General features: G+C 45.1%; 1 protein-coding gene across 6 annotated transcripts in view; it reads left to right on the top strand.

Annotated features, from left to right (window-relative positions):
* LOC311239615 (myosin IXb) overlaps positions 1-27,403 on the top strand; it is a 119,710-nt gene that overhangs the window by 23,722 nt on the left and 68,585 nt on the right. For all 6 annotated transcript variants that reach the window (XM_084327988.1, XM_084327989.1, XM_084327990.1 and 3 more), the window contains exons 3-6: positions 3,490-3,584; positions 10,063-10,125; positions 14,884-14,983; positions 24,302-24,402. In XM_084327988.1, coding sequence (XP_084184114.1) covers positions 3,490-3,584; positions 10,063-10,125; positions 14,884-14,983; positions 24,302-24,402 — 359 coding nt within the window. The remainder of the gene's footprint in view (positions 1-3,489; positions 3,585-10,062; positions 10,126-14,883; positions 14,984-24,301; positions 24,403-27,403) is intronic.

Below are 27,403 nucleotides of genomic sequence, written 5' to 3'. Positions count from 1 at the left end.
GTCATACAGAAGTACAGAATACTTTTATACAAAATGCTTCTTTCTGTTACGCTCCAGAGACTGTGCTAGGCAAAAAAGATAAGTATAAAATAAGTATAGCAAGTATAAAATAGAAGTCAAGTACGTAGACAAAAAATCTCAGTATATACATATATACAATGCTCAATGTAAGCACTTTGAACTGCAACCTCTGTATGAAAAGTGCTATACAAATAAAGTTATTATTATTATATTAATGTAGAGTAGAAGTAACTGAGTTACCACACAATATACTATACAGTGCAAAGGATGAGGTACAATTTAGGTACAATTTACAGTAAGGTGTAATGAGGTATGGGTTGTAGTGCAAATTCTTTACCACTAAATATAAAGTGTGCTTAGGTGTTCTAAAGTGGTTAAAGTGGGTGCTGCAGTGAGTTGTATGTTTAAAGTGAGTGTGTGCGTGTGGATGTGTGTGCTGTGAGTGCATTTGGTGGTTGTTACATATTGTTATTGTTTGTTGTGCATCCTGATGGCCTGGGGATAGAAGCTTCTTCTGAGTCTCTCTGTGCTTGCCATGAGACTCTGGTATCGCTTGCCTGACCGCAGCAGTTCAAAGAGGCAGTTCTTTGGGTGGCTCGAGTCTTTGATAATTCTCTTAGCCTTGCCCATGCACCACTTGTTGTAAATGCCCTGGAGAGTGGGAAGCCACCCTCCAATTGTGCGTTCGGCTGAACGGGCCACTCTCTGTAGTCTGCTACGGTCTTGTGCGGTGCTATTCCCAAACCAGGAGGTGATATTGCCAGTCAGGATGCTCTCTATTGTGCAAGTTCTTAAGGATCTTCTGACTGACTTGGAACTTCCTTAGGCGCCTGAGGAAGTAGAGGCATTGCCGTGCCTTCTTCACAACACTGTCAATGTGTGTGGTCCATGTCAAGTCCTCGGATATGTGGACTCTGAGGTACTTAAAAACTGTTCACTCTCTCAACCGGTGCCCCGTCGATGCTGAGGGGGCTGTAGTCCCTGACCCCGACCTCCTAAAGTCCACAATCATCTCCTTTGTTTTGCTGACGTTCAGGTAGAGGCTGTTCTCTTGACACCATCCCGCTAGAACCTTGACCTTCTCCAGGTAGGCCCTCTCGTTGTTTGCAGAGATCAGGCCCACCACTACTGTGTCATCAGCAAATTTGATGATTGTGTTGTTGTTCCGCTGTGCCACACAGTCATGTGTGTACAGGGAGTAGAGGAGGGGACTCAGAACACAGCCCTGGGGGGCCCCTATGTTGAGAGTGATGGATGAGGAGGTACAGTTGCCTGCTCTCACCACCTGGGGTCTGCCCGTCAGGAAGTCCAAGACCCACTGGCAGAGGTCATAGTTCAAGCCCAGGTCCCTGAGCTTGGCTATGAGTTTGGAGGGGACTATGGTATTGAATGCTGAGCTGTAGTCGATGAACAGCATTCTCACATAGTTCCCCTGCCTCTTGTCCAGGTGTGATGCTGCTGCTGTGTGCAGCACATGGGCTATGGCGTCCTCCGTGGACCTGTTGGGGCGGTATGCAAATTGCAGGGGGTCATGGTATACATTCAGATTCTATTTCTTCATTGCCTATTTGTCTTGTAACGTATAATATAACCGATAGGGCATACAGACCCTCGTATTTTTATATTCAGATAACGTTTTATTGCCTATATTTATGTCTTTCTACTATTACCCTGCCCATACCTGCACCTCCCCTCCCCCATGCTGCTATGATGCCCGAATTCCCCCAAGGGGATCAATAAAGGAATATCTTTTTTTTGCATTCCGAGCTCATCAAAATGTGACCGACTGGCTCGCAGGACAAGCTAAAAGTGGTTGCCAAGGTGTTGCAAAGGTAGGCGGTACTTGGGATCGGTCAATAGAGGCCTTGCACAAAATGTTTGTGTAATTCTCTGTCTTTCAGGGTGGCTGCCTGTAACCATTGGTAACCACTTTCAAAGGAAAGAGCCTAATTTCTGTGCAGTGGGAGAGTAGGTTAAACACTGGACAAGCATGATATTACTGTTCTACTGTGACTCGTTTACGAGATCCAGTAATAATACACCAAATTATTATGTTTTTGTTGATGTATTCCTCATAAATCAACACCTAGCAACCTTTGTCTCTTGCACAAAATAAGGAAGAAAGATAAACATTCCGAGGCCTCTGTTGGTTTCAATTTCCTTCTCTACCTCATATGTTTCCCTTTACGCCCACTGAAGGCTTTCAGATTCAGATTCAGATTCAGATTCAGATTGCCATATGCAACAAGTACAATGGAATTCTTACTCTCCTTTTGCTCCACAGCATAAAGGAATAACAAGATAAAGATGAGAATCTCCCTTTTTAAGTCGATGCCCATTTCACATAGCTATTCAAATACCAATGTTTGATCTGCTGCCAGTTCAGAAACCCTGAGCGCACATTGCACGGGGGGGGGGGGGGGGGGGGCGACGACGACCACACGCTGTCAATCAGGGTGGGGAATTAATACCAGCTGATGGTGCTGATAGAATTTTTACATTTTAACTGTCACATTTGGCCGGCAACTGCAACTTAAAAAAAAGTGTAAATAACTTGGTTCTAGAGAGGTAAGATAGTATTCCTTTATTGATCCCTTTGGGGAAATTCGGGCGTTATAACAGAATAGAATAGAATAGAAGTACTTTATTGATTCCGAGGGAAATTCAGCACCACAGATCGCTCACAATAAACATTTAGGTAGTCAAAAATCTAAAATAAGAATACAGTCAAAGATATACATTCTAAAATATGTATATACATGATAAAATATGCAGCCAAAAATATACAGTAAAATGTAGATGTAAAATGTCCAGGAAGATATGCAAGAATTTATACTGTTACTTTGTGCATCATGGAGGAGGGGAGGTACAGGTATGGGCAGGGTAATGGAAGAAAGACATAAATAAATAAAATCTGAATATAAAAATAAGAGGAAAATAAACAGAGTAAACAATACAGTTAACTCTGAATATGAAATATATACAGTATATCCAACAGCCACTGTAGATGGTCGATGATGGAAGTCCATTCCTTGCTATGAATCCCGATATCCGGCATGCTGCCATTTTCATCCATCTGGTCTATTACTGCATACTTAAGTTTGATGCCTCGGAATGCTATGATGTCATCAGGCCGAAGATTTTGCGGCTAAGCAAAACCCCATGAGAGTTACATGGTGCGTTAGCGGCACAACCCAAATCAAATCAAAACAAGTGAAAGACCGCAGGTTGATTCTCTCCAGGCATAAGTTCGCGTGTACAGAGGTCGTCTTTGTTTAATCTTCTAGCTGGCAAGACAGACGGCCATCCACTTCCTAAAAGTGGTACTGTATAATAATAAACAATGGCATGTGCTTCAGATCCGAGGAACGCTTAGTTCTGCAGCACATGCTGAGTAATCGAGACACTCTCAAAAAATTTCACCATTTAGTTAATAATGTACACACATGTCTCTCTGTCTCCAAACAGGCCTTTGGCAACGCAAGGACGGCTCAGAACAACAACTCCAGCCGCTTTGGGAAGTTCATCCAAGTCACTTATCTGGAGAGTGGCGTTGTCAGGGGGTGAGGCACTATTTATTATTTATCTTACTGACCTAAACATGGACACGCCTGTGTCTGAGCTTGGTGATGAACACAGTATTTCATGTTTCTCCTCACCGGCCAGACCTTCGGAGACTATTCTCTGCACACAACTCACACTGTTTATTATTTTCCTTTCGATATTAAGAGACGCCTCTGAGAGACTCTCATACCGCCCTGTCTCCCCTGTAACCCTGTCTCCCCTGTAACCCTGTCTCTCCTGTAACCCTGTCGTCTCTGTAACCCTGTCGTCTCTGTAACCCTGTCTCCCCTGTAACCCTGTCTCCTCTGTCTCCCCTGTAACCCTGTCTCCTCTGTCTCCCCTGTAACCCTGTCTCCCCTGTAACCCTGTCTCCCCTGTAACCCTGTCTCCCCTGTAACCCTGTCTCCTCTCTAACCCTGTCTCCTCTGTAACCCTGTCTCCTCTGTAACCCTGTCTCCCCTGTAACCCTGTCTCCTCTGTAACCCTGTCTCCCCTGTAACCCTGTCTCCCCTGTCTCCTCTGTAACCCTGTCTCCTCTGTAACCCTGTCTCCCCTGTCTCCTCTGTAACCCTGTCTCCCCTGTAACCCTGTCTCCCCTGTAACCCTGTCTCCCCTGTAACCCTGTCTCCCCTGTAACCCTGTCTCCCCTGTAACCCTGTCTCCTCTCTAACCCTGTCTCCTCTGTAACCCTGTCTCCCCTGTAACCCTGTCTCCTCTGTAACCCTGTCTCCCCTGTAACCCTGTCTCCCCTGTCTCCTCTGTAACCCTGTCTCCCCTGTCTCCTCTGTAACCCTGTCTCCCCTGTAACCCTGTCTCCCCTGTAACCCTGTCTCCTCTGTAACCCTGTCTCCTCTGTAACCCTGTCTCCTCTGTAACCCTGTCTCCTCTGTAACCCTGTCTCCTCTGTAACCCTGTCTCCCCTGTAACCCTGTCTCCTCTGTAACCCTGTCTCCTCTGTAACCCTGTCTCCTCTGTAACCCTGTCTCCCCTGTAACCCTGTCTCCTCTGTAACCCTGTCTCCTCTGTAACCCTGTCTCCTCTGTAACCCTGTCTCCCCTGTAACCCTGTCTCCCCTGTAACCCTGTCTCCTCTGTAACCCTGTCTCCTCTGTAACCCTGTCTCCTCTGTAACCCTGTCTCCTCTGTAACCCTGTCTCCTCTGTAACCCTGTCTCCCCTGTAACCCTGTCTCCTCTGTAACCCTGTCTCCTCTGTAACCCTGTCTCCTCTGTAACCCTGTCTCCCCTGTAACCCTGTCTCCTCTGTAACCCTGTCTCCTCTGTAACCCTGTCTCCTCTGTAACCCTGTCTCCCCTGTAACCCTGTCTCCTCTGTAACCCTGTCTCTTCTGTAACCCTGTCTCCTCTGTAACCCTGTCTCTCCTGTAACCCTGTCTCCTCTGTCTCCCCTGTAACCCTGTCTCCTCTGTAACCCTGTCTCCTCTGTCTCCTCTGTAACCCTGTCGTCTCTGTAACCCTGTCTCCCCTGTAACCCTGTCTCCTCTGTAACCCTGTCTCCTCTGTCTCCTCTGTAACCCTGTCTCCTCTGTAACCCTGTCTCCTCTGTAACCCTGTCTCCTCTGTAACCCTGTCTCCTCTGTCTCCCCTGTAACCCTGTCTCCCCTGTAACCCTGTCTCCCCTGTAACCCTGTCTCCTCTGTAACCCTGTCTCCTCTGTAACCCTGTCTCCCCTGTAACCCTGTCTCCTCTGTAACCCTGTCTCATCTGTAACCCTGTCTCCTCTGTAACCCTGTCTCCTCTGTCTCCTCTGTAACCCTGTCGTCTCTGTAACCCTGTCTCCCCTGTAACCCTGTCTCCTCTGTAACCCTGTCTCCTCTGTCTCCTCTGTAACCCTGTCTCTTCTGTAACCCTGTCTCCTCTGTAACCCTGTCTCCTCTGTAACCCTGTCTCCTCTGTCTCCCCTGTAACCCTGTCTCCCCTGTAACCCTGTCTCCTCTGTAACCCTGTCTCCTCTGTCTCCTCTGTAACCCTGTCTCCCCTGTAACCCTGTCTCCCCTGTAACCCTGTCTCCTCTGTAACCCTGTCTCCTCTCTAACCCTGTCTCCTCTGTCTCCCCTGTAACCCTGTCTCCCCTGTAACCCTGTCTCCTCTGTAACCCTGTCTCCCCTGTAACCCTGTCTCCCCTGTAACCCTGTCTCCCCTGTAACCCTGTCTCCCCTGTCTCCTCTGTAACCCTGTCTCCTCTGTAACTCTGTCTCCTCTGTAATCCTGTCTCCCCTGTAACCCTGTCTCCCCTGTAACCCTGTCTCCCCTGTAACCCTGTCCCCCCTGTAACCCTGTCTCCTCTGTAACCCTGTCTCCTCTGTAACCCTGTCTCCTCTGTAACCCTGTCTCCTCTGTCTCCCCTGTAACCCTGTCTCCCCTGTAACCCTGTCTCCCCTGTAACCCTGTCTCCCCTGTAACCCTGTCTCCCCTTTAACCCTGTCTCCCCTGTCTCCTCTGTAACCCTGTCTCCTCTGTAACCCTGTCTCCCCTGTAACCCTGTCTCCCCTGTAACCCTGTCTCCCCTGTAACCCTGTCCCCCCTGTAACCCTGTCTCCTCTGTCTCCCCTGTGTAAGATCCTGATCAAACTGGCCAGTATCACGTCTTCGTCTGTTTGGCCCTCCATCCAATTCCTCTGCGTTGTGTCATTTTAATGGTCCTGACGTCTCCGATACTGGCAGATAAGATCCTTATCTCCCCCGTTAGTGCAATCCATAAACCATAATAATTCTCCACTTCCGTAAGAATTCGACACTCCGACACCGTGAGATACCTTATGAGGAAAAGCGTTGTTTTAATGCTATCAACAGAACCTCATAATCAGATGTTATCAGATGTTATCAAATTGTATCGTCCTTGAAGAGTCTATTCTAATTATCTTTCGGTGTGTTCGTCTATCGTCCTTTTGTTATTCAGTCCAATAGTGTTCAGGCCTGTTCGTTAGCCGAGACCATCCTCGTGGTAGCCGAAGCTACTGGTGATGTGGCATTCCCCCCCCCCCCCCCCCTCTCTCTCAATGAGAGGAGAGAGTGTCTGTGTGATCTCAGTCCTACTCGCTCTTGGTCAGATTCTAGTCTGAGTTAGATTCTAGTCTGCCTTACACCCGGAAACACCGTTCGACTCATAGATGTTCGTCGTCGCAACGACGGCCCCGCCTTCTGGTTGTCATGCGACGTCAACTGTCATGACAACTGCTAAATAACCTTTAACACCATTAAACTTTCATTAAGATGAACCTCTCTCCCTCCTGCTCTGGGAGACACCCTCTTATCTCGGATGTTCTTAAAAGGAATGTCAACAAACATTCTCTCGCTGGCAGTGTGCCTCACAACAATCACCCTGCTCTACTGAACCACCGTCTCCTGCTTCCACCGTCCGCATGCACTTCGACCTCTCTGACCCAGCACCGTTTTAGCTGTGGTCACTCCCCCCAATCTATACATCACATACATTGAAAAAGCACCCCAAATCCTTCATTCCCCCCTTTGATTCTTTTTTTTTTTTTTGATCCACTTTTTCTCCCATTTTCTATATTTTCTCCCATCCCAATTTCGTATCATCCAATTCAACCCTCCCCTGTCACGAACGCTGTTTCTTGCCTCCCACAAGCCGGCTGCAGTGAGGACTAAGTCATACATAGCACAAGTCCCCTCCGGTACTTGAGGTAACAGCAGTCGCATCTTTTCACCTGCGCAGCTCGACCTCTCAGTGTCGAGGAGTAACGCGTGGGAGGCTCACGCTGCCCCCGACACTTCCTGATTCTACTGCGCAGGCGCACCAACCGACTTGTAGGAGTCGCTTGTTCACAACGTTCGATCCCCACCCTTCAGTTTTTCCCTCCCCGTAATACGGCCAATGTGTATTACTGCGGACGACCAGCCAAACTGAAAAACAATGTGGAGAGCTGGATTCGAACACGCGAATCCTAGCGTCTCCACACTGGTGGCGAGTGCCTTAGACCACTACACCACCTAGCCGCCCTCCCCCCTTTGATTCTTAATCAACCTTCAGAATCAACAGACTACTTGGTTTTTCAATTAATTATACACAAAAATAGACTCATAACAATGAGGGCCCCGCCGTCTGCTGTTTTTCCTTTTGTTTTCCATTACCCGCATCACACCCAAACCAGAAAGGATAAACAACGGTCATGGAGGAGAGAGACAGAGAAAAACACAGATTGCAACTTTTCAAACGACACACCTAAACCCTTCGGCCCCCCTATTAGGTACCCCACGTCCAAATCAGAGCGCTCCCTTCCCTCTTACAGTACACCTCCCATCTTGGGCCGGTCCCGTCTTCTAGGGCAAGGGCCCCTTTCAGTGACTGCTCCTTTCCTGAGCTGGTCCCCCTCCCAGGGCGCGGTCCCCTAGGCAAAAATGTCTCCCCTGGTCTGCTACTGCTCAGTGTCTCTGGCTGTCCTCTCCACATCTGCTCCTCCACCGCCGCCGTCTCCTCTCTCTCGTCGTGGATGATCTGTGTACCAGGCGTCGGTGCCTGGCCCCTGCGGCTTCCTCCTCCTCCAGTCTGTCTCCTGGTCATCTCCATCGCTGTCGGTGTCATTCCCCCATCTTTCTCCGGAGCGCTGTTTCTCCTACAGCGCTGGTCCGCCTCATGACCGCTCGACTCGACGCTCTCTCCCAGGGCTGGCCGGCCTTGCTTCGATCATGATTCTCCCACACATTGATGACTGTTGTCCACTGTCGCCCCATTATTGAAAAAGTCTTTATCCGTTGTTCTTATCTCTTGCAAATCCGGCTGTCATCAACAACCAACTGTTCCCGTTGTTTTAATCTCTTGCAAATCCGGCTGTCACGGCACCAACTGTAAGATCCTGATCAAACTGGCCAGTATCACGTCTTCGTCTGTTTGGCCCTCCATCCAATTCCTCTGCGTTGTGTCATTTTAATGGTCCTGACGTCTCCGATACTGGCAGATAAGATCCTTATCTCCCCCGTTAGTGCAATCCATAAACCATAATAATTCTCCACTTCCGTAAGAATTCGACACTCCGACACCGTGAGATACCTTATGAGGAAAAGCGTTGTTTTATTGCTATCAACAGAACCTCATAATCAGATGTTATCAGATGTTATCAAATTGTATCGTCCTTGAAGAGTCTATTCTAATTATCTTTCGGTGTGTTCGTCTATCGTCCTTTTGTTATTCAGTCCAATAGTGTTCAGGCCTGTTCGTTAGCCGAGACCATCCTCGTGGTAGCCGAAGCTACTGGTGATGTGGCATTCCCCCCCCCCCCCCCCCCCCCCTCTCTCTCAATGAGAGGAGAGAGTGTCTGTGTGATCTCAGTCCTACTCGCTCTTGGTCAGATTCTAGTCTGAGTCAGATTCTAGTCTGCCTTACACCCGGAAACACTGTTCGACTCATAGATGTTCGTCGTCGCAACGACGGCCCCGCCTTCTGGTTGTCATGCGACGTCAACTGTCATGACAACTGCTAAATAACCTTTAACACCATTAAACTTTCATTAAGATGAACCTCTCTCCCTCCTGCTCTGGGAGACACCCTCTTATCTCGGATGTTCTTAAAAGGAATGTCAACAAACATTCTCTCGCTGGCAGTGTGCCTCACAACAATCACCCTGCTCTACTGAACCACCGTCTCCTGCTTCCACCGTCCGCATGCACTTCGACCTCTCTGACCCGGCACCGTTTTAGCTGTGGTCACTCCCCCCAATATATACATCACATACATTGAAAAAGCACCCCAAATCCTTCACCTGTAACCCTGTCTCCTCTGTCTCCTCTGTAACCCTGTCTCCTCTGTAACCCTGTCTCCTCTGTCTCCTCTGTAACCCTGTCTCCTCTGTCTCCCCTGTAACCCTGTCTCCTCTGTAACCCTGTCTCCTCTGTAACCCTGTCTCCTCTGTAACCCTGTCTCCTCTGTAACCCTGTCTCCTCTGTAACCCTGTCTCCCCTGTAACCCTGTCGTCTCTGTAACCCTGTCGTCTCTGTAACCCTGTCTCCTCTGTAACCCTGTCGTCTCTGTAACCCTGTCTCCCCTGTAACCCTGCCTCCCCTGTAACCCTGCCTCCCCTGTAACCCTGTCTCCTCTGTAACCCTGTCTCCCTCCTGTAACCCTGTCTCCTCTGTAACCCTGTCTCCCTCCTGTAACTAGGAGGGATATGAGGACTGTGTATAAGTGTAACTAGGAGGGGCATGAGGACTGTGTATAAGTGTAACTAGGAGGGATATGAGGACTGTGTGTAACTAGGATGGATATGAGGACTGTGTAACTAGGAGGGATATGAGGACTGTGTGTATGTATAACTAGGAGGGATATGAGGACTGTGTGTATGTGTAACTAGGAGGGATATGAGGACTATGTCTAACTAGGAGGGATATGTGAACAAAGCTAAAAGTGTGAACAGTGGCCTCCTCCCCCCTTCAGTTCTCCCACAATAATGTGACTAGTTTGGGAACCAAACCAGAGCTAACCCTAACCTTTCTCCTGTCGCAGGGCGGTCGTCGAGAAGTACCTGCTGGAAAAGTGTCGCCTGGTGTTCAGGGATAAAAGTGAGAGGTATGAAAATAAACGACTGAAAAAATGACTTTGACATCTGTAATCTGTAGATCCGTCTCGCAATAGTGGTGGTTATTTCTATGACGCAAAAAAAATAATAAGACGTCGATCATTCCCAGTGATGCATTAGATTCGATTTGATTCAAATGTATTGTCATTATACAGCTCAAGTACAGTACGACGAAAAGAAGGCATCCAACCAGAGTGCAAATGTAACAGTAAAGTGCAATAGTAATATACAATGTACAGGTGATTAGACTGAGTATACAATATATGAATTAGTACTACTGAGTGATAGTGCTAATCGGATGTAGTATTAATATACAGTGATGCAGGTATAAAGACGTCATACTGGCCAGTAACAAGTATGAGTAGGTAAGGGATATAGTTTATACTATCTACATATATGTAAAAAGGCTGCAGGTGTGTACAGACATACATTACAGACATGTACAGACATCTCAGTTTACTGATGTCAGACACAAAGCTGTTGTTGGTTCCCAGGTTCATTTGGACATTTGGACAAGTCCAGATCTGACCACCAGCTTATCTTGACAACATTAGACTTTGATTGATTGATTGATTGAAAAGTTTATTAACAGATTGCAGAATGGGTACAGTACAGTACAGCTCAATACATACAATTGTTAAGGGGATGCAGACCAGAGAAAGACTTTTGTCTTGTTTACATCAGGGTCCCCCATTTTCAATTCATCATATGACACACACGACATACAGATAGACAGTACTGCTACATCTATACATTTATGACATACCAGATTTGCAAATACAGTACTGTTTGTGATACAAAAAGTGTCCAGAAAAAGAGTGTATATACATTTGACATAGAAACTGTACATTGGAGGAGGTGGGGTTGGGTGTGTGGGGCTGTACATTGGAGGTGGGGGGGGGGGGGGGGGGGGGCGGACACTGTACACTGTACATTGGAATACTGACAAAGCCGTACAACTGGGTTAGGACATTTGTAGGGGCCAGTTTCGAATTGCAGTCTCCCGTAGGTGTTCTTTGAGAGTGTTTTTGAAAGTGGGTAGTGATTCACATTCCTTTACAGCTTTGGGTAGGGCGTTCCACATTGATGTGGCATAATTGCGAAACATGTTTAGTCCCTTGTTTGAGCCGAATCTGGGTTTAACATGATTTGTGGAGCTCCCTCTGGTGTTGTGATCGTGGTATTCACTGACCTTTGGGAAGTACTTTGACATGTACATGGGTACCTTGGTCGTGTAGTGCAGGGGTTCTCAACCTTTCTGCTGCCAAGGCACCCCTGTGTCCAATAAAATATCCCAGGGCACCCCTACATACGATAAAGACTTTTCCGTCCTGTCTTTTTTGCTACAATGATGACAAAAGTGCTTGCTTTCAAAATAACGTTTATTTAACCCATTGAAACCGGGAAACACATTTGTGTGTATATGCAGGCTATATAATGCATTATTAGCAGGCGTTTCAGGTCTAAATGTATAAATAAATATAGCAATAGTGTGACCATTTCTCAAACAGAAAATCATGTATTTTTTTTTAAATACAGAAAAGGATCACACAACATGATAACAGTCTGGTTTAGCATGAGAACACAACATGATAACAGTCTGGTTTAGCATGAGAACACAACATGATAACAGTCTGGTTTAGCATGAGAACACAACATAATAACAGTCTGGTTTAGCATGAGAACACAACATTGCAGCTGCACTGTTTGACTGGGGCAATCTCAGCGGTCGAATTGGTACTGGAAGGTACTGAATTGGTATTGGTAACTGTAACCTGTTTCGATGGACGAGTTAAAAACGTGTCCATTTTGTGTGAAAATTCAGCTTTGCGGTTCACGTTGGAAATATTATTCTAGTGAGGTGACGATTGATTATGACATCACATCCCTGCAGAGTGCCTTTTACTGTTTATCTGTTAAATACAGTTTTCATTCATTCATTCATTTAAATGTTTTATCATAATAATCATAACACAGCGGCTGATACACTCACTTGTTCTGCAAGTAGACCATCGCCGTCGGAAGCGTGTAATTAGCACTTTTCAGAAGCTGTGTGGTCCGGTCATGAACTTTCCATAACGTGTCTCGATAAATCCATTTGATTAGATCCAGCACTGAATGCATTTAGTGATTATTATCACGACGACGATTGCGATAGCCGATTTGCATTTCCTTGATAACGGACATAGGACCCGTGATGTCACACGAATGCGACTGCTCTGGAAATGCGTTGGAAAATCTGTTGGTAAAAGTAATGACGCCTGCCGCGGACGTTAAGTTGGTGAAGTTTCTATAATAACTTTACGAAACGTGTGATCGATTTCTTTTTTAGTTCATGTTATTAGATTAGGCAATTATTGTATACACATGAAGCACTAGATAGACTATTTTGTTTAGTTAAATAGTTGCAGGGCTGTAGTTAACTTTTTTTGCACATAGCACTGGTGCTACAGAGGTTGATAGTTTTGTAGCACAGGCCAAAATCTTGTAGCACAAGTATAAAACGTGTTATATTTGTAACAGTCACAAATGTGCCTATTGTATTTGTGTTATTTAGTTGCAATTGTTTTATGTTGCATGATCATGCATACATTTATTATGTATTGTATTTTTTGTTTAAATATCAACATCATCTGTCTGTCCACCCTCAGTACATTGACTATCAATATAATATACTCGTCTGACATCATCATATCTTTTCAAACGCACTCACACAGAGGGAGAATGCCCCCCCCCCCCCTCCTTCCCAGTCCTCCTTCCAAGTCCCCACTCTGCTGTTCTCTGTCACTCTGAACAGGGCTTTAGCTTGTTGTTAGCTTATGCTAACGGGGCATTAATTCCGGTCTTAAACACGACGTGGTGATAAAGGAATGGCAAGGATTGCAAAGCATGTTATATGCATTTGACCCGTTGCGGAATAAAACAGCAGGGATTTGTTTTGGGTCGCGAAAACACTATCCTTGCTCTGAGTCTGTTGCAATGTCCGCGTTCCAGACAGACGCTACTGCTACTACTGAGACGGCAGAACGCTACTGCTGTGTGGAGATGCATCCTATTGGCTGTGTGCTGGAGCGGATATGAGTCACGACACCACGGATTTTCAAAATAAGAGTATCATAATGACCTTAATGTTGCTAGCTTTCGGAGCCTAGTTATTATAGCTGGAGCTGCGCGTGGGCATAAATGAGACCCGCTATAGGATTTTCAAAATAAGACTGTTGTCATTCTATATTTTTAAAGAACATTGCCAGGCATCTCGCGGAACCCCTGACAGCTCTCCGCGGAACCCCTGTGTGCCGCGGAACCCCTGTTGAGAACCGCTGGTGTAGTGTATCTTGTAGACCAGGCCCATTGCAAGTTGCTGTACTCTGTCGTCTACTCTAAGCCATCCTAGGTTGGCAAAGTGGGCAGGCAGGGGTGAGGTGGGTTCTAGGAGTCAGGTCAAGCAGTAGTCTGACTAGTTTGTTTTGAGATGTTTGTAATTTGGTTTTTAGTGCCTTTGAGGTGCTTTGGTACCATGAGGTGCAAGCATAGTCGTAGTACCCTTGAATGAGTGCTCCTGCCAGAGTCTTCAGGGTATTCTTGTTTACCAGAGAGGAGATCCGGTACAAGAATCGAGTTCGTTGGTTGACTTTTTTTATTACATTGGATGCCATTTTGTCACAGGAAAGATTAGCCTCTAGGGTGGAACCCAGGTAGGTAATTTCATCTTTCCTTGTGACAATATTGTCACCCACTGTAACTGAGAAGCCGTCGGTCTTGCTGAGTTTGTTATTTGAACCGAAGAGAATGGACATTATGGACTCTGTTTTGCCCATGTGTAATGATAGTTTGTTGTCGGCGAGCCAGGTGCAGATTATGCCGAGTTCTGAGCTGAGGGTTTTTTCAACCTGTAACTTTTTCTTGTCAGAGGCCAGCAGGGCTGAGTCGTCCGCAAACAGGAACAAGTTGCAGTCACAAGCTTACGACATGTTATTTGCATAAATTAGGAACAGTAGCGGTCCTAGTATGCTTCCTTGTGGAACACCACAGTTCACTGTGAGGGGGGGGGATAGGGTACCGTTCATCATCTGTTCTCTCCCCTCCAGGTAGGATTGTATCCAGCTCACTGATAAACTATCAAAACCAATTGCTTTTAGCTTGTCAATCAGAATGGTGTGATTGACAGTGTCGAAGGCCTTTTGTAGGTCCAGCATGACCATGCCACAGTATTTGCCCGCGTCCACCTCTTGCTTGATGTGGTCGTTCAAATAGAGAAGGCATGTGTCAGTGGAGTGGGATGTTCTGAAGCCAGATTGGAACTCGTAGATTAGATTTTTTTCCGCAAGGTACTTTTCGACCTGTTCGTATACTATTTTTTCCATGACTTTCGAGATGGATGTAAGGATAGAAACAGGGCGGTAGTTGCCTGGGTCTAATTTGCTGCCCTTTTTGTGCAGGGGTGTTACTCTCGCAATTTTGAAGTCCTTGGGGACGTGTCCCTGTTTTATGGAGAGGTTTATTATGTGTGTAATGACTGGGGTGATGGCGGCTGCTGAGTCTCTGAGGAATTTGGAGGGGATGTTGTCATGGCCAGTGGCCTTGTTCGGTTGGAGGGCGCTCAGTTTTTTGATTACCTCATGTCCTCATCTGTAGTTACCATTTCCAGTTTGAAGTCATCTTAACTCAGAGCGTGAGGGGTGAAGGGGCCTATCTAATCAGGCTGTGATGTTCTTGTCATTCTGTGACCCTGTGCCCTGATTCCACAGGAACTACCATGTGTTCTACTATCTGCTGGTCGGAGCGACCAGGGAGGAGCGGAAGGAGTTTCATCTCTTACAGCCACAAGACTACCTCTACCTGAAGCAGGTCAGTCCCGTCTCTTAGAGCCACAAGGCTACCTCTACCTGAAGCAGGTCAGTCCCATCTCCTAGAGCCACACGGCTACCTCTACCTGAAGCAGGTCAGTCCCATCTCTTAGAGCCACACGGCTACCTCTACCTGAAGCAGGTCAGTCCCATCTCTTAGAGCCACAAGACTACTTCTACCTGAAGCAGGTCAGTCCCATCTCTTAGAGCAGGGGTGGGCAATTATTTTTCCCGGGGGGCCGAATGAGCAACTGAAAATATGTTGGAGGGCCGGGCCAAAATTCCAAACTCAATTATGCATAATATACATTTTATTTCTATATAAAAAGCAGTAAATGGCATTGTTTTGACCCCTGGTAAGAGTGTATGTTATTATTTGGCAATTAAAAGGTGAGGTTAGAGGGGAGCTCCAGTAGCTCACCGCGTACCTCGAGCGCTATTTCGGCGCCGGGGACAACCGTGCTCGTCACGGATCTGGGGTTTAGCGAGTTCGATTCCCGGACTGCAGCCGTGCCTTTCTCAGTGTCTTCCCCCCATCTGTACCCCCATTCAACCTGTTTCTGTCGGTCATTCTTGACCAGAGAAAATGCGATAAACGCAAAAAAGAGCCAGCGGAATGGCCAAAGTTAAAAAAAAAAAAAAAAAAAGGTGAGGTTAGCTTTAAAAAATATCATTTATTCAAATAGAATTTATTTCCAAAATGATAAACAAAATGTGAAACATTAATAACAAAGGGCATGTATGAAAAAGTGCTATACAAATAAAGTTATTATTTTGAGTTTCATATACTATTGAAACAAGGATTTTCTTAGCTTTCTAAAGACATCACATCATCTTATAGCCAAAATAAACAAGACATGTTACTGAACTGTGTAAAGAAAAGTGTCCCAGTAGCCTTTTTTACTTTACATGCCTATATTAAACATTTAATGTTTTCAGAACTGTGCAAAAAAAAGAAGAAAAAAAAGATGTGTCCCATTTCACTTGTTATATTTCCACATTTTAGTGTTCTTCAGCTCTTTTTTTTTCTTCATTCAGTGTGATAAATCCAGTCTCTGTTGAGCTTTAACAAGTCCATCAAAGTCAGGTTGCATGTCTGAGGTGGAGATGCGAAGCACAGCTGCCAGATGTTCATCAGTGAGAGAGGATCTGTACCTGGACTTGGTAAACGTCATGACTGAGAATGTCTGTTCACATATAGGTGGATCCAAAGAAAACCAACATCTTCTGAGCATGTCTCCTCATGTTTGGAAAGTTCTCCTCCTTGAGAGCAGAGTAGAACTCTAGCAGTGATGCTGACTTAAAGTGCTCTTTCAGTAGTGAATCAGACTGCAGGTCAATGAGTTCAAGCTGAACATCAGTGGGTGCACTATCAACACTGCAGGTAAAGGGAGAGGAAACCAGCTGCATTTCATCCTCAACCTTTTTGAAATCTTGAACGCCTTGAAAATTCATCATGCAGTGCTCCTAACATGGATGAGTACCTGTGCCGGTGATCAGCTGATGGTTTGACTTCTTTCAGGGTTTTCATGTGTTTGAGATTGTTGCTGCCTAGTTGCCTTGAAATTAATTGCAACTTTGTCATGAAGGCTTTCACATGGCTATGCATTTCATGAGCAAAAATGCCCTTGCCCTGCAGTTGTGTGTTCAGTAGGGATGGGTACCGTTCATATTTGAACCGATACGGTACCGGTACCTGTGAATCGATACCGGTACCCAACGGTACCTTTTTTCTGTACTTTAGTCTCTAAAAATTGTATCTACCTACCTCAGTTGTGAAAAAAGAAATCCAAACTTCAAATAACCACACTTTCGACCGTTTTCGGCTTGCCCCGACTGCTTTGTTGTTGAATCAAGTCAAATCCTAGGTAAGCGTATATTGTGCGTGTGAAAAGAAAAAAGTAAAAAAAAAAAAAAAAAACTACGTGGCGTAGTGGGCAAGGCGCTCGCCACGAAATGCTGGAGACGCTGGGCTCGTCAGTTCGAGCCCAGCGCTCCACATTTGCTTTCAGTTTAGCTCGTCGTCCGTACTAATACACATTGGCCGTATTAGGGGGTGGGAAACTGATGGGTGGGGATCGGGCGTTGTGGACAGCGACTCCTACATGTCGGTTGGTGCGCCTGCGCAGTAGAATCAGGAAGTGTCGGGGGCAGCGTGAGCCTCCCACGCGTTACTCCTCGCCACTGAGAGATCGAGCTGCGCAGGTGAAAAGATGCGACTGCTGTTACCTCAAGTACCGGAGGGGACTTGTGCTATGTGTGACTTAGTCCACATTGCAGCCGGCTTGTGGGAGGCAAGAAACAGCGTCCGTGACAGGGGAGGGTTGAATTGGATGATACGAAATTGGGATGGGAGAAAATATAGAAAATGGGAGAAAAAGTGGATAAAAAAAAATAAAATCTTATTTTTTAATTTTTAATTTATTTTTTTATTATCATGTAATCTTTCGCGGGCCGGTCAGAATCATCCCGCGGGCCGGATACGGCCCACGGGCCGTACAATGCCCAGGTCTGTCTTAGAGCCACAAGGCTACCTCTACCTGAAGCAGGTCAGTCCCATCTCTTAGAGCCACAAGACTACCTCTACCTGAAGCAGGTAAGTCCTGTCTCTTAGAGCCACAAGACTACCTCTACCTGAAGCAGGTCAGTCCCGTCTCTTGGAGCCACAAGACTACCTCTACCTGAAGCAGGTCAGTCCCATCTCTTAGAGCCACAAGACTACCTCTACCTGAAGCAGGTCAGTCCCGTCTCTTAGAGCCACAAGACTACCTCTACCTGAAGCAGGTCAGTCCCGTCTCTTAGAGCCACAAGGCTACCTCTACCTGAAGCAGGTCAGTCCCGTCTCTTAGAGCCACAAGGCTACCTCTACCTGAAGCAGGTCAGTCCCATCTCTTAGAGCCACAAGACTACCTCTACCTGAAGCAGGTCAGTCCCATCTCTTAGAGCCACAAGACTACCTCTACCTGAAGCAGGTCAGTCCCGTCTCTTAGAGCCACAAGGCTACCTCTACCTGAAGCAGGTCAGTCCCGTCTCTTAGAGCCACAAGACTACCTCTACCTGAAGCAGGTCAGTCCCGTCTCTTAGAGTCACAAGACTACCTCTACCTGAAGCAGGTCAGTCCCGTCTCTTAGAGCCACAAGACTACCTCTACCTGAAGCAGGTCAGTCCCGTCTCTTAGAGCCACAAGGCTACCTCTACCTGAAGCAGGTCAGTCCCGTCTCTTAGAGCCACAAGACTACCTCTACCTGAAGCAGGTCAGTCCCGTCTCTTAGAGCCACAAGACTACCTCTACCTGAAGCAGGTCAGTCCCATCTCTTAGAGCCACAAGACTACCTCTACCTGAAGCAGGTCAGTCCCGTCTCTTAGAGCCACAAGACGACCTCTACCTGAAGCAGGTCAGTCCCGTCTCTTACAGCCACAAGGCTACCTCTACCTGAAGCAGGTCAGTCCCATCTCTTAGAGCCACAAGACGACCTACCGATCTCGCACATAAAATTATGTATCAACCACAGGGAAAAGGTACATAATGTACATTATAGTACAGTGTAATATAATTAAGTTTAGTATCGGCGAAAATCCAAAAAAAAACTAACAGTGCTTGTGGTGGGGGGTGAGTGCTCTCACCACTAGACCAAACCACCCACCCTGATACAAACGCAGCAATACTAGTTTCAAGTTCAAGTTTCAAGTTTCTTTAATAGTTGTCATACAGAAGTACAGAATACTTTTATACAAAATGCTTCTTTCTGTTACGCTCCAGAGATTGTGCTAGACAAGATAAGTATGAAATAAAATAGTATAGCATGTAAAAATAGAAGTAAAAATAGAAGTCACATACGTAGACACAGTGTTCAGTATATACATATGTACAATGTTCAATGCAGAATAGAAGTAACTGAGTTACCATACAATATACAATATACTATGCAATATACTAATATACAATATACTATATAGTGCAGAAATGGGATGAGGTACAATACTATGATGATGGTTTGTTTTAACGTTAAGATAGAAGCCTCGCCCTAACCCTAACCCTAACCTTAGAGGAACAAGCCAACCTTTTGGGGAAAGTAGCTTATTTGCCATCTACCCTGGAGTTAGACAAGCAGATACATGCCCTTTTCTTCTCTGTGCATGCATTAGGCTTAGGGAACAGCCGCACCATTAGCCTAGCTTAGCGTCATTCAGTGGAAGTAGGTGTGCCAGTGTAGCCTAGTTCCCAACAGTCACAAAATACACTCCAAATACAACTCCAAAACGTTCCTGTAAACATGTTGTGACCTGTGTATTTACCATGTGGCAGCAGTGGTTTGGCAAAAAAAAATATATATATAGTATATATCTGCTTAGAAAATGAAAATGTCAATTTTTTTTTTATTGTATTTCTCCACTTGGTATAAACAGGTCACAACATGTTTACAGGTTTAAAGTTTAAACCCTAACTTTCTATCATCATATTATTGCTGTGTTTGTATCAGAGTGGGTGTCTTGGTCTAGTGGTGAGCGCACTCACCCCTTTTGAACTTTCGTTGATACGAAACGTAAATATATTATATATATATATATCATAACGTACATTATGTACCTTTTTTTCCTGTGCTCGATTAAGTACTTTATTTAAGTTTTCTGATGACACCGTGTTAAGCAGGTACCTGTGATCCTACTGCAGAAAATGCCAGCCAGGTCTCTTTCGTCAGTGTTGCTGTCAAGTCACATTTATTTATTTATTTGTATCTACTTTTTTCTCCCATCCCAATTTCGTATCGTCCAATTCTACCCTCCCCTGTCTCGAACGTTGTTAGGCCATGCCTCCCACAAGCCGGCTGCAATGTGGACGAAGCCTTACATCACGTGTCCCCTCCGGTACTCGAGGAAGCAGCCGTCGCATCTTTTCACCTGAACAGCGCGATCTCTCAGCGGCGGTGGTCTGCGTGGGAGGGACACGCCGCCCCCGTCGCTTCCTGATTCTGCTGCGCAGGCGCACCAACCGACCTGCTCTATGGAGAAACCATGACACTCCCCTGACTAAAAGTATAATGGAGCTCTATGGAGAAACCATGACACTCCCCTGACTAAAAGTATAATGGATCTCTATGGAGAAACCATGACACTCCCCTGACTAAAAGTATAATGGAGCTCTATGGAGAAACCATGACACTCCCCTGACTAAAAGTATAATGGAGCTCTATGGAGAACCACGGCACTCCCCCGTTGTTCTCACCAGGATTACGTTCCATTTAGCCTCCTGGTTGCGTGCGGACACTGAGTCTGACATGGACGAGAAACCTGTCTACATACATACAGTTCAGTTCAGTTATTTTTTATTTCGGGTTTTGGACACAACAATGGTCATTCCATAAATCGGTAAAGTTTTACCAGCTGCTATTGCAGCATTGTCCAATTGTCCGAAAAGGGCTAGGGAGAAGCACTAGGCTTGTCGGGCCCTACCCCTGAAGACTTAAGTTTATTTTTTTTATTTTTTTATTTATCTTTTTATTTTTACATACATACATACATATATAGTACACATTACAGTACACACATATAGTACACATTACAGTATAGTATACCTGCAGTATATAATAGTATATAGTACATAATAGTGTACATATATAATGTGATATGAGATATATAGTACATGATATATACAATATAATATAGTACCATAATATAATAGTATATAGTGTAAATATAGTTTAATATAATATAATATGATTATATAATGTAATATGATATAACGTACAATACAGTATCATGTATTATCTTTTATTAATATGCAGTTAAAGCTCTTCTTCCCTTCTGTACCTATCAAAAATAGATTTCTTTAGTCTAGATTTGAATTGATTTATGTTTTCACAATATTTTAGTTCATCCTCTAGCGTCTAGCCCATTCCACAGGGTGGCTCCGTAAGAGGAGATACACATTATTTTCAGTTTGGTTTTCATCACAGGTTTTTTGAAGTTCAATGGTCCTCTGAGGTTGTATCCCCCCTCTTTATCCAGAAATTAGCTTCTTACATTTACCGGTAATTGATTATTTCTTGCTTTGTACATAACTTGCAGAGTTTTAAAGTATACCATATCAATGCACTTCAAAATGTGTGATTGTAGAAAGATTGAGTACATGTCTCACCTTACTAATGATTGAGATGCTCTTTGCCATCTTAGCCCTCACATATTTATATGGGGTTTCCAGCAGAGTTTATGGTCTAAAATCACTCCCAGGAATTTATTTTCATATACTCTTTCTATTCTATTATCAACTGAATGTCTGTTTTTATCTGGCGGTTTCCAAACACCATACATTTTGTTTTATTTAGATTTAAAAATAATTTATTTATATCAAACCAGAGTTTGTATTTATTCATTTCTATTGTTAAGACCGTCATAAGCTGCTGGATGTCCTCCCCTGTACAGAACATGTTTGAACATACAGGTCTCCTACAGTATATTACACATCCCCAGTTCTGTCCACTAAAGGCCCCATGTAAACTGGATGGAGGGAGAGAAGGGTTTGCTGCTGTTGACAACAAGAAGAGTTTGAATTGTTCTGATATCTGCTTCCATCTCCTTATTGTGTTAATGTATTATTATTAGATTATGTTTATAGCATGCTTGCTGCACTGAGAGGCATTAGAGATTAAAGGGCTGCAGCAATAGAGTACGGCAAGCAATCCTCCCGTTCTGTCTCCAGTCCACTGGAAGGCAGAGCCAGGGCCAGACTGAGAGAACCATTCAGGCCAGGAAATAGCGTGAAATAATTGCCTCAGTCAGACCACTTTAGGTCTGGAGGTCCCCCACTTAGTTACAAACAAGATAATTTCTGGTGAATTCTTGACTTACTTACTTATGCCTGCTAGCCCTTCTGGGGCATAGGCTGTCAACAAGCGATCTCCAGGCATCTCTGTCTTGAGCTGTTCTCTCCAGTCGGTTCCAGGTCATCTTCATGGTCTTGGTGTCTGCCTCCAGGTCTCTGCACCAGGTGTTTCTTGGGTGACCCCTTTTCCGTTTGCCCTGCGGGTTCCATGTTCCGCCTGATCTCAAACCTACCAAAGTCGGCCCATGTCACCCCACTTCTTAGGGACCTGCACTGGCTCCCCATTGCTGCACGAATCCGCTTCAAGGCCCTCGACCTAGCATACCGTGCGGCAAAGGGAACCACTCCCGCCTACCTCCGGTCAATGGTCTCTAACTACACACACTCAAGACCCCTACGCTCTGCATCTTCTGGCCGCCTCAGACCTACTCCTATCCAAGCTCCGGGAGGGTCATCAAAGAGAAGTCACCTATTCTCAGTCCTTGCCCCACAATGGTGGAATGAACTACCCACCCCAGTTAGGACAGCCGAAACACGTCCAATCTTTCGCCGTCGACTAAAGACTCACTTCTTCAACCATTATCTGAATTAAAAAAAAGAAAAAAAAGATCTAAACCTAACTAACCGTACTGTCATGCACTTGTCCTAATAAACTAACCTACACTGTAGCACTCAACACTTTGATGAAGTGTTCGGACTGCTGTGGGGAAAAAGCTGTTTGTGAAGCGTGTGTGTCTGGTTGAAATGGACCTGTAGCGACCTGAGGGCATGAAACCGGTATATATCATTAAGGACTTATCCATTAACCAATATATATATACATTTTTAAATAAACAACTGTCTCTCTCGCCCTCTCTGCTCCACCCTTCCTCTTTTCTCCGCTGCGCCACCCAGCCGCCCTACCCTTCCTCTTTACTCTAGTTCCACCGTCCGTCTTCAAGCCATGGGCTAAATAAATGTATATTTGCTGTCAATTAACCTGTAGAGCCGAGTGCCTTCTGTCATTCCGTGCCTGGCTGCGTTCAAGACACTTTCCAAAAAGATTTTCCTGCAGGCCATTTAGAAGGCCAGGCTACTACCTAAATGTTCCTTTATTAATCCCCTTGGTGAAATTCAAGTGTCTCTGTTGAAGCTGTTGGAAAGATCCACATTGCTCCATCTATAGATGGGTTTCCTGTTTAAAACATACCGTGTTTGACTTTCGGTGCTCCCGATGGCCAATCCAGGCCTGAGTCGAGCCGTATGGTCTGAGTTGAGCCGTATGGTCTGAGTCGAGTCATATGGTCTGAGTCGAGCCGTATGGGTCGAGCCATATGGTCTGAGTCTAGTCATATGGTCTGAATCTAGTCATATGGTCTGAGTCGAGCCGTATGGTTCGAGCCATATGGTCTGAGTCTAGTCATATGGTCAGAATCTAGTCATATGGTCTGAGTTGAGCCGTATGGTCTGAGTCTAGTCGTATGGTCTGAGTCGAGCCGTATGGTCTGAGTCGAGCCGTATGGTCTGAGTCGAGCCGTATGGTCTGAGTCGAGCCGTATGGTCTGAGTCGAGCCGCATGGTCTGAGTCGAGCCGTATGGTCTGAGTCGAGCCGCATGGTCTGAGTCGAGCCATATGGTCTGTCTGAGTCGAGCCGTATGGTCTGTCTGAGTCTAGCCGCATGGTCTGTCTGAGTCGAGCCGCATGGTCTGTCTGAGTCGAGCCGCATGGTCTGTCTGAGTCGAGCCGCATGGTCTGTCTGAGTCGAGCCGCATGGTCTGTCTGAGTCGAGCCGCATGGTCTGTCTGAGTCGAGCCGCATGGTCTGTCTGAGTCGAGCCGCATGGTCTGTCTTGAGTCGAGCCGTATGGTCTGTCTTGAGTCGAGCCGTATGGTCTGTCTTGAGTCGAGCCGCATGGTCTGTCTGAGTCGAGCCGTATGGTCTGTCTGAGTCGAGCCGTATGGTCTGTCTGAGTCGAGCCGTATGGTCTGTCTGAGTCGAGCCGTATGGTCTGTCTGAGTCGAGCCGTATGGTCTGAGTTGAGCCGTATGATCTGAGTCGAGCCGTATGGTCTGTCTGAGTCGAGCCGTATGGTCTGAGTCGAGCCGCATGGTCTGAGTCGAGCCGCATGGTCTGAGTCGAGCCGCATGGTCTGAGTCGAGCCGCATGGTCTGAGTCGAGCCGCATGGTCTGAGTCGAGCCGTATGGTCTGAGTCGAGCCGTATGGTCTGACCACAACAGGGCCTTTAGACTCATAGTTTTGTTTTTATATTGTGAATCATGATACATAATGATAAATCTATGCTAAAAAGCAAATATGAAATCATATCTCTCTTGTCTCATGCCATGTAGTCCAATATGATGAACATCGATTGGATAATCTATTTTCCAGACATATATTTTGATATACTGTAAATTGATATCCAAAAGACTTCTTCCGAGTGTGATATCTATATCGCTATACCGTGCTGGATATGTCCTTCCCCACTCTTTATCTGTCTGGATCTCTTCTTGCCCTACAGGAGGACTTCCATCTCGAAGATGAGCAAGATCTCAGGCTTGAGTACAAGAGGCTCCATCAGGCCATGGAGATGGTTGGCTTCCTGTCCTCCACCAAGAAGCAGTACGTATGGCCAGAGCTGATTATGTGACACAGAGTGTGTTGATACTCGGAGAATCCGTGGGGTATTAACTCATTCAGCGCCAGCGTGTATCCCCATCCCTGCTGTCAATGGGCCACGCTTTAAAAGATATGCATTTTCACAGTGCGTCAAGATGTTTGCAAAGCTATATCTATATTCTATATTATAGCTATGGAGACAATACTATGGCTCATTTGACAGTCACTATCTCTCGTCCAACATGTCAAAAATAGTAAATTTTTTCATGTATACGTTTGCATGTTATCCCGTGGTGAATATTGTATAGTTTCAGAGTGATCCGGGCTAATTCCTGGAAGCTGAGTTATGGAGCGCTATGTGCATTTTGCGAAAGTCATTCGCGTTGCTCGCCTTGACACGATACTATTTCCAAATCAAAGGTATATAATGGGTATTGTGTTTCATCATGAAGGCATCCAAGGGGGGGGGGGGGGGGGGGGGGGCGTTTTTGTGATGCTCTGATCGTCAGCAACGGCATATGTTTAAGCATTACATCACGCGCAGGAGTGTGTTATACTCATTAGATCATGCCTAGGGGGTGATCTAATGAGTATAACACACGACTTGAAGTGGTTTAATGCTTTTATACAATGGCCTCATTCACCCAACCTTATTGCTATACAATAAACACACAGTAATTGAAGCCTAATGGAGATGTATTCAAAAACTAAAAGTAGATCCAAAAACAGAATAAGTTGATCCAATGGGCAGTGCCCACAAAATGCAACTGAACAAGTCATGCAGGACAAGTCGCGTGATTATGGTTATTTACATTTTATTTACATTGATGGTAACATTCCCGGTTATAGTGCAGTTTGAGAAAAAGGTATCTGTGTCGTTATTTTGCCTCTTAGCTGGAACAGAATTCTCAGAACCGTCTGCAATGTGCTTTTGCGCAGATGAGCCTGCAGAGGGAGGTGCTACAAAGAATGCCATCTAACAACTTTTATTAACATTTATTTATTATTGTTTTGACAATGGGTCATGACAAACCAATTACATAATCCAACATATGTGTAAAAAACTAACATATTCCAGTTGACTGTATCTCTTTTGAATGAGTCGTTATGAAGAAATCAATACATCCATTCGCAGATGAGCCTGCAGAGGGAGGTGCTACAAAGAATGCCATCTAACAACACACTTCATATAAATCCCGCGATTTATTATTGTTTTGACAATGGGTCATGACAAACCAATTACATAATCCAACATATGTGTAAAAAACTAACATACTGTATCACTTTTGAGCTGCCGCGGCTCCGCCACTTCCTCGATGTTGATTGGTCGGTTGAAAAAAGTTACCTTGATGAGCGTGCTCCTCTCCACAAGTTTAACTAGTTTAGTAGGGAGCACTCCGCCCCCAAAAACGCGAGGCACGGCGCTGGGAAAAGGAACGCGCCGGTCGCGTCTGTAGCATAGAAATGAATGACAGACAGGAGCTGACAACTCATAAAACGTCCCCGGTTGACACGGGCCCTATTAGGCTATAGGTATGAGCAGAGTCATAGAATATGACTCTGGGTATGAGTAACGTTACAGAACCACACATAGTCCACACCACACAGGTCTGCAGGCATGATGAAGACGCACATATTAAAATACACATGCTCAGATTAACCCCTCTGATCCAACACAAAAATTCACACACAATTGTCCTATTTACACATAAACACACAGATGAACCAATACCGAACAACAAGTCCACGACCAAACACATCGAGTCTAACATTATTATAGTAGGAGGCAAATGCAACATTATCGCCACCGACCTGATGGTGAAGATTTGCCCAATTCTCAAAATCTGCATGTGACAGAAGTAGTCCCTGCAGCAGGCTGCTTCGCATTCTTTGTAAAACCAAAATTGGTTAGAAGGCTTACTTCTTTGATATTTCGTTTAACTTTCGACATTACGCTTGTTTGATGAAGTTTGATTTGTGCCTGCAGGCTGCAGTGCCGCCACGCTCCGAATGGTAAATGCAAGAATAGCATGTTGCCATCTATTACGAGTAGGGTATATCTTCAGTGCCGATATAGGGTATATCTGCAGTGCAGATTTATGCTATTGTCTATTACAGTGAATTAGTGCGCAAATCATTAATCATACATCAAAATAGCGTAATTTTATTATTATACACGATGATGATACAGAAAATTACAGAAAAATGTGAAATGCATGGCAAAAATAGCATTTATTTTCAGTAATTTAGAGACCCCCCCCAAAAATTCACAAATCATGTTTTCAGGGGAGCTGATGTCTGATCTAGGGGAGCCATGGCTCACCGAGCTCCCCCATGATTCGCACCCTGTACTCTGCTTTGTTCAGCATGCCCTCAGCGTCCCCAGTCAGAGCGATAGTTCAACAGGGTCTGAAACGTGTTATGAAGCATGATAGCTAATTAGCCAATGTTTGATTTGATTTTTGATTTGAAGTCTTTATTTCGAACATGCAATGAATACAACAAACAATAACAAAAAAGCAAAACAACACGATCTGCATGTTCGAAAAGGAGTAGGAAGAAGTATACACTTATTTAATCCTACCCCTTTTCCACTACTCAAATTAGTGTACTATTTTAAACATAAAAAAAAATATATATATATATATATATATATATATATATATATATGCAAAAAATAAATAAAAACGATATGTATAAAATAAAATAAAATAGAAAACAAAATAAAAATGTAAACACCCGTGAATATCAAGTCCCTTCCTATCATCCCTGTACCTTGTGAACATAATTTCCTTATACATCAGTTTGAATTGTCTGTTGAATTGGACATTGCTTTAGCACCACATTTAGACTGTTCCACAGTTTCACTCCACATATCGAGATGCAGTGTTTTCTCATGGTAGTGCGTACGTTTAGCACCTTTAAATTGTGTTCTCCCCTCAGATTATAACCCCCCTCCCTATCAAAGAACAATTCTTGAATGTTTCTTGGAAGTGCATGACTT

The sequence above is a fragment of the Notolepis coatsorum genome (genome assembly GCF_963971535.1).
Source record: "Notolepis coatsorum genome assembly, chromosome: 13".
In the NCBI taxonomy this organism is placed as follows: Eukaryota; Metazoa; Chordata; class Actinopteri; order Aulopiformes; family Paralepididae; genus Notolepis; species Notolepis coatsorum.
The sequence above is the reverse complement of the archived record's forward strand: the minus strand, read 5'-3'. Positions and strand labels throughout refer to the sequence as shown.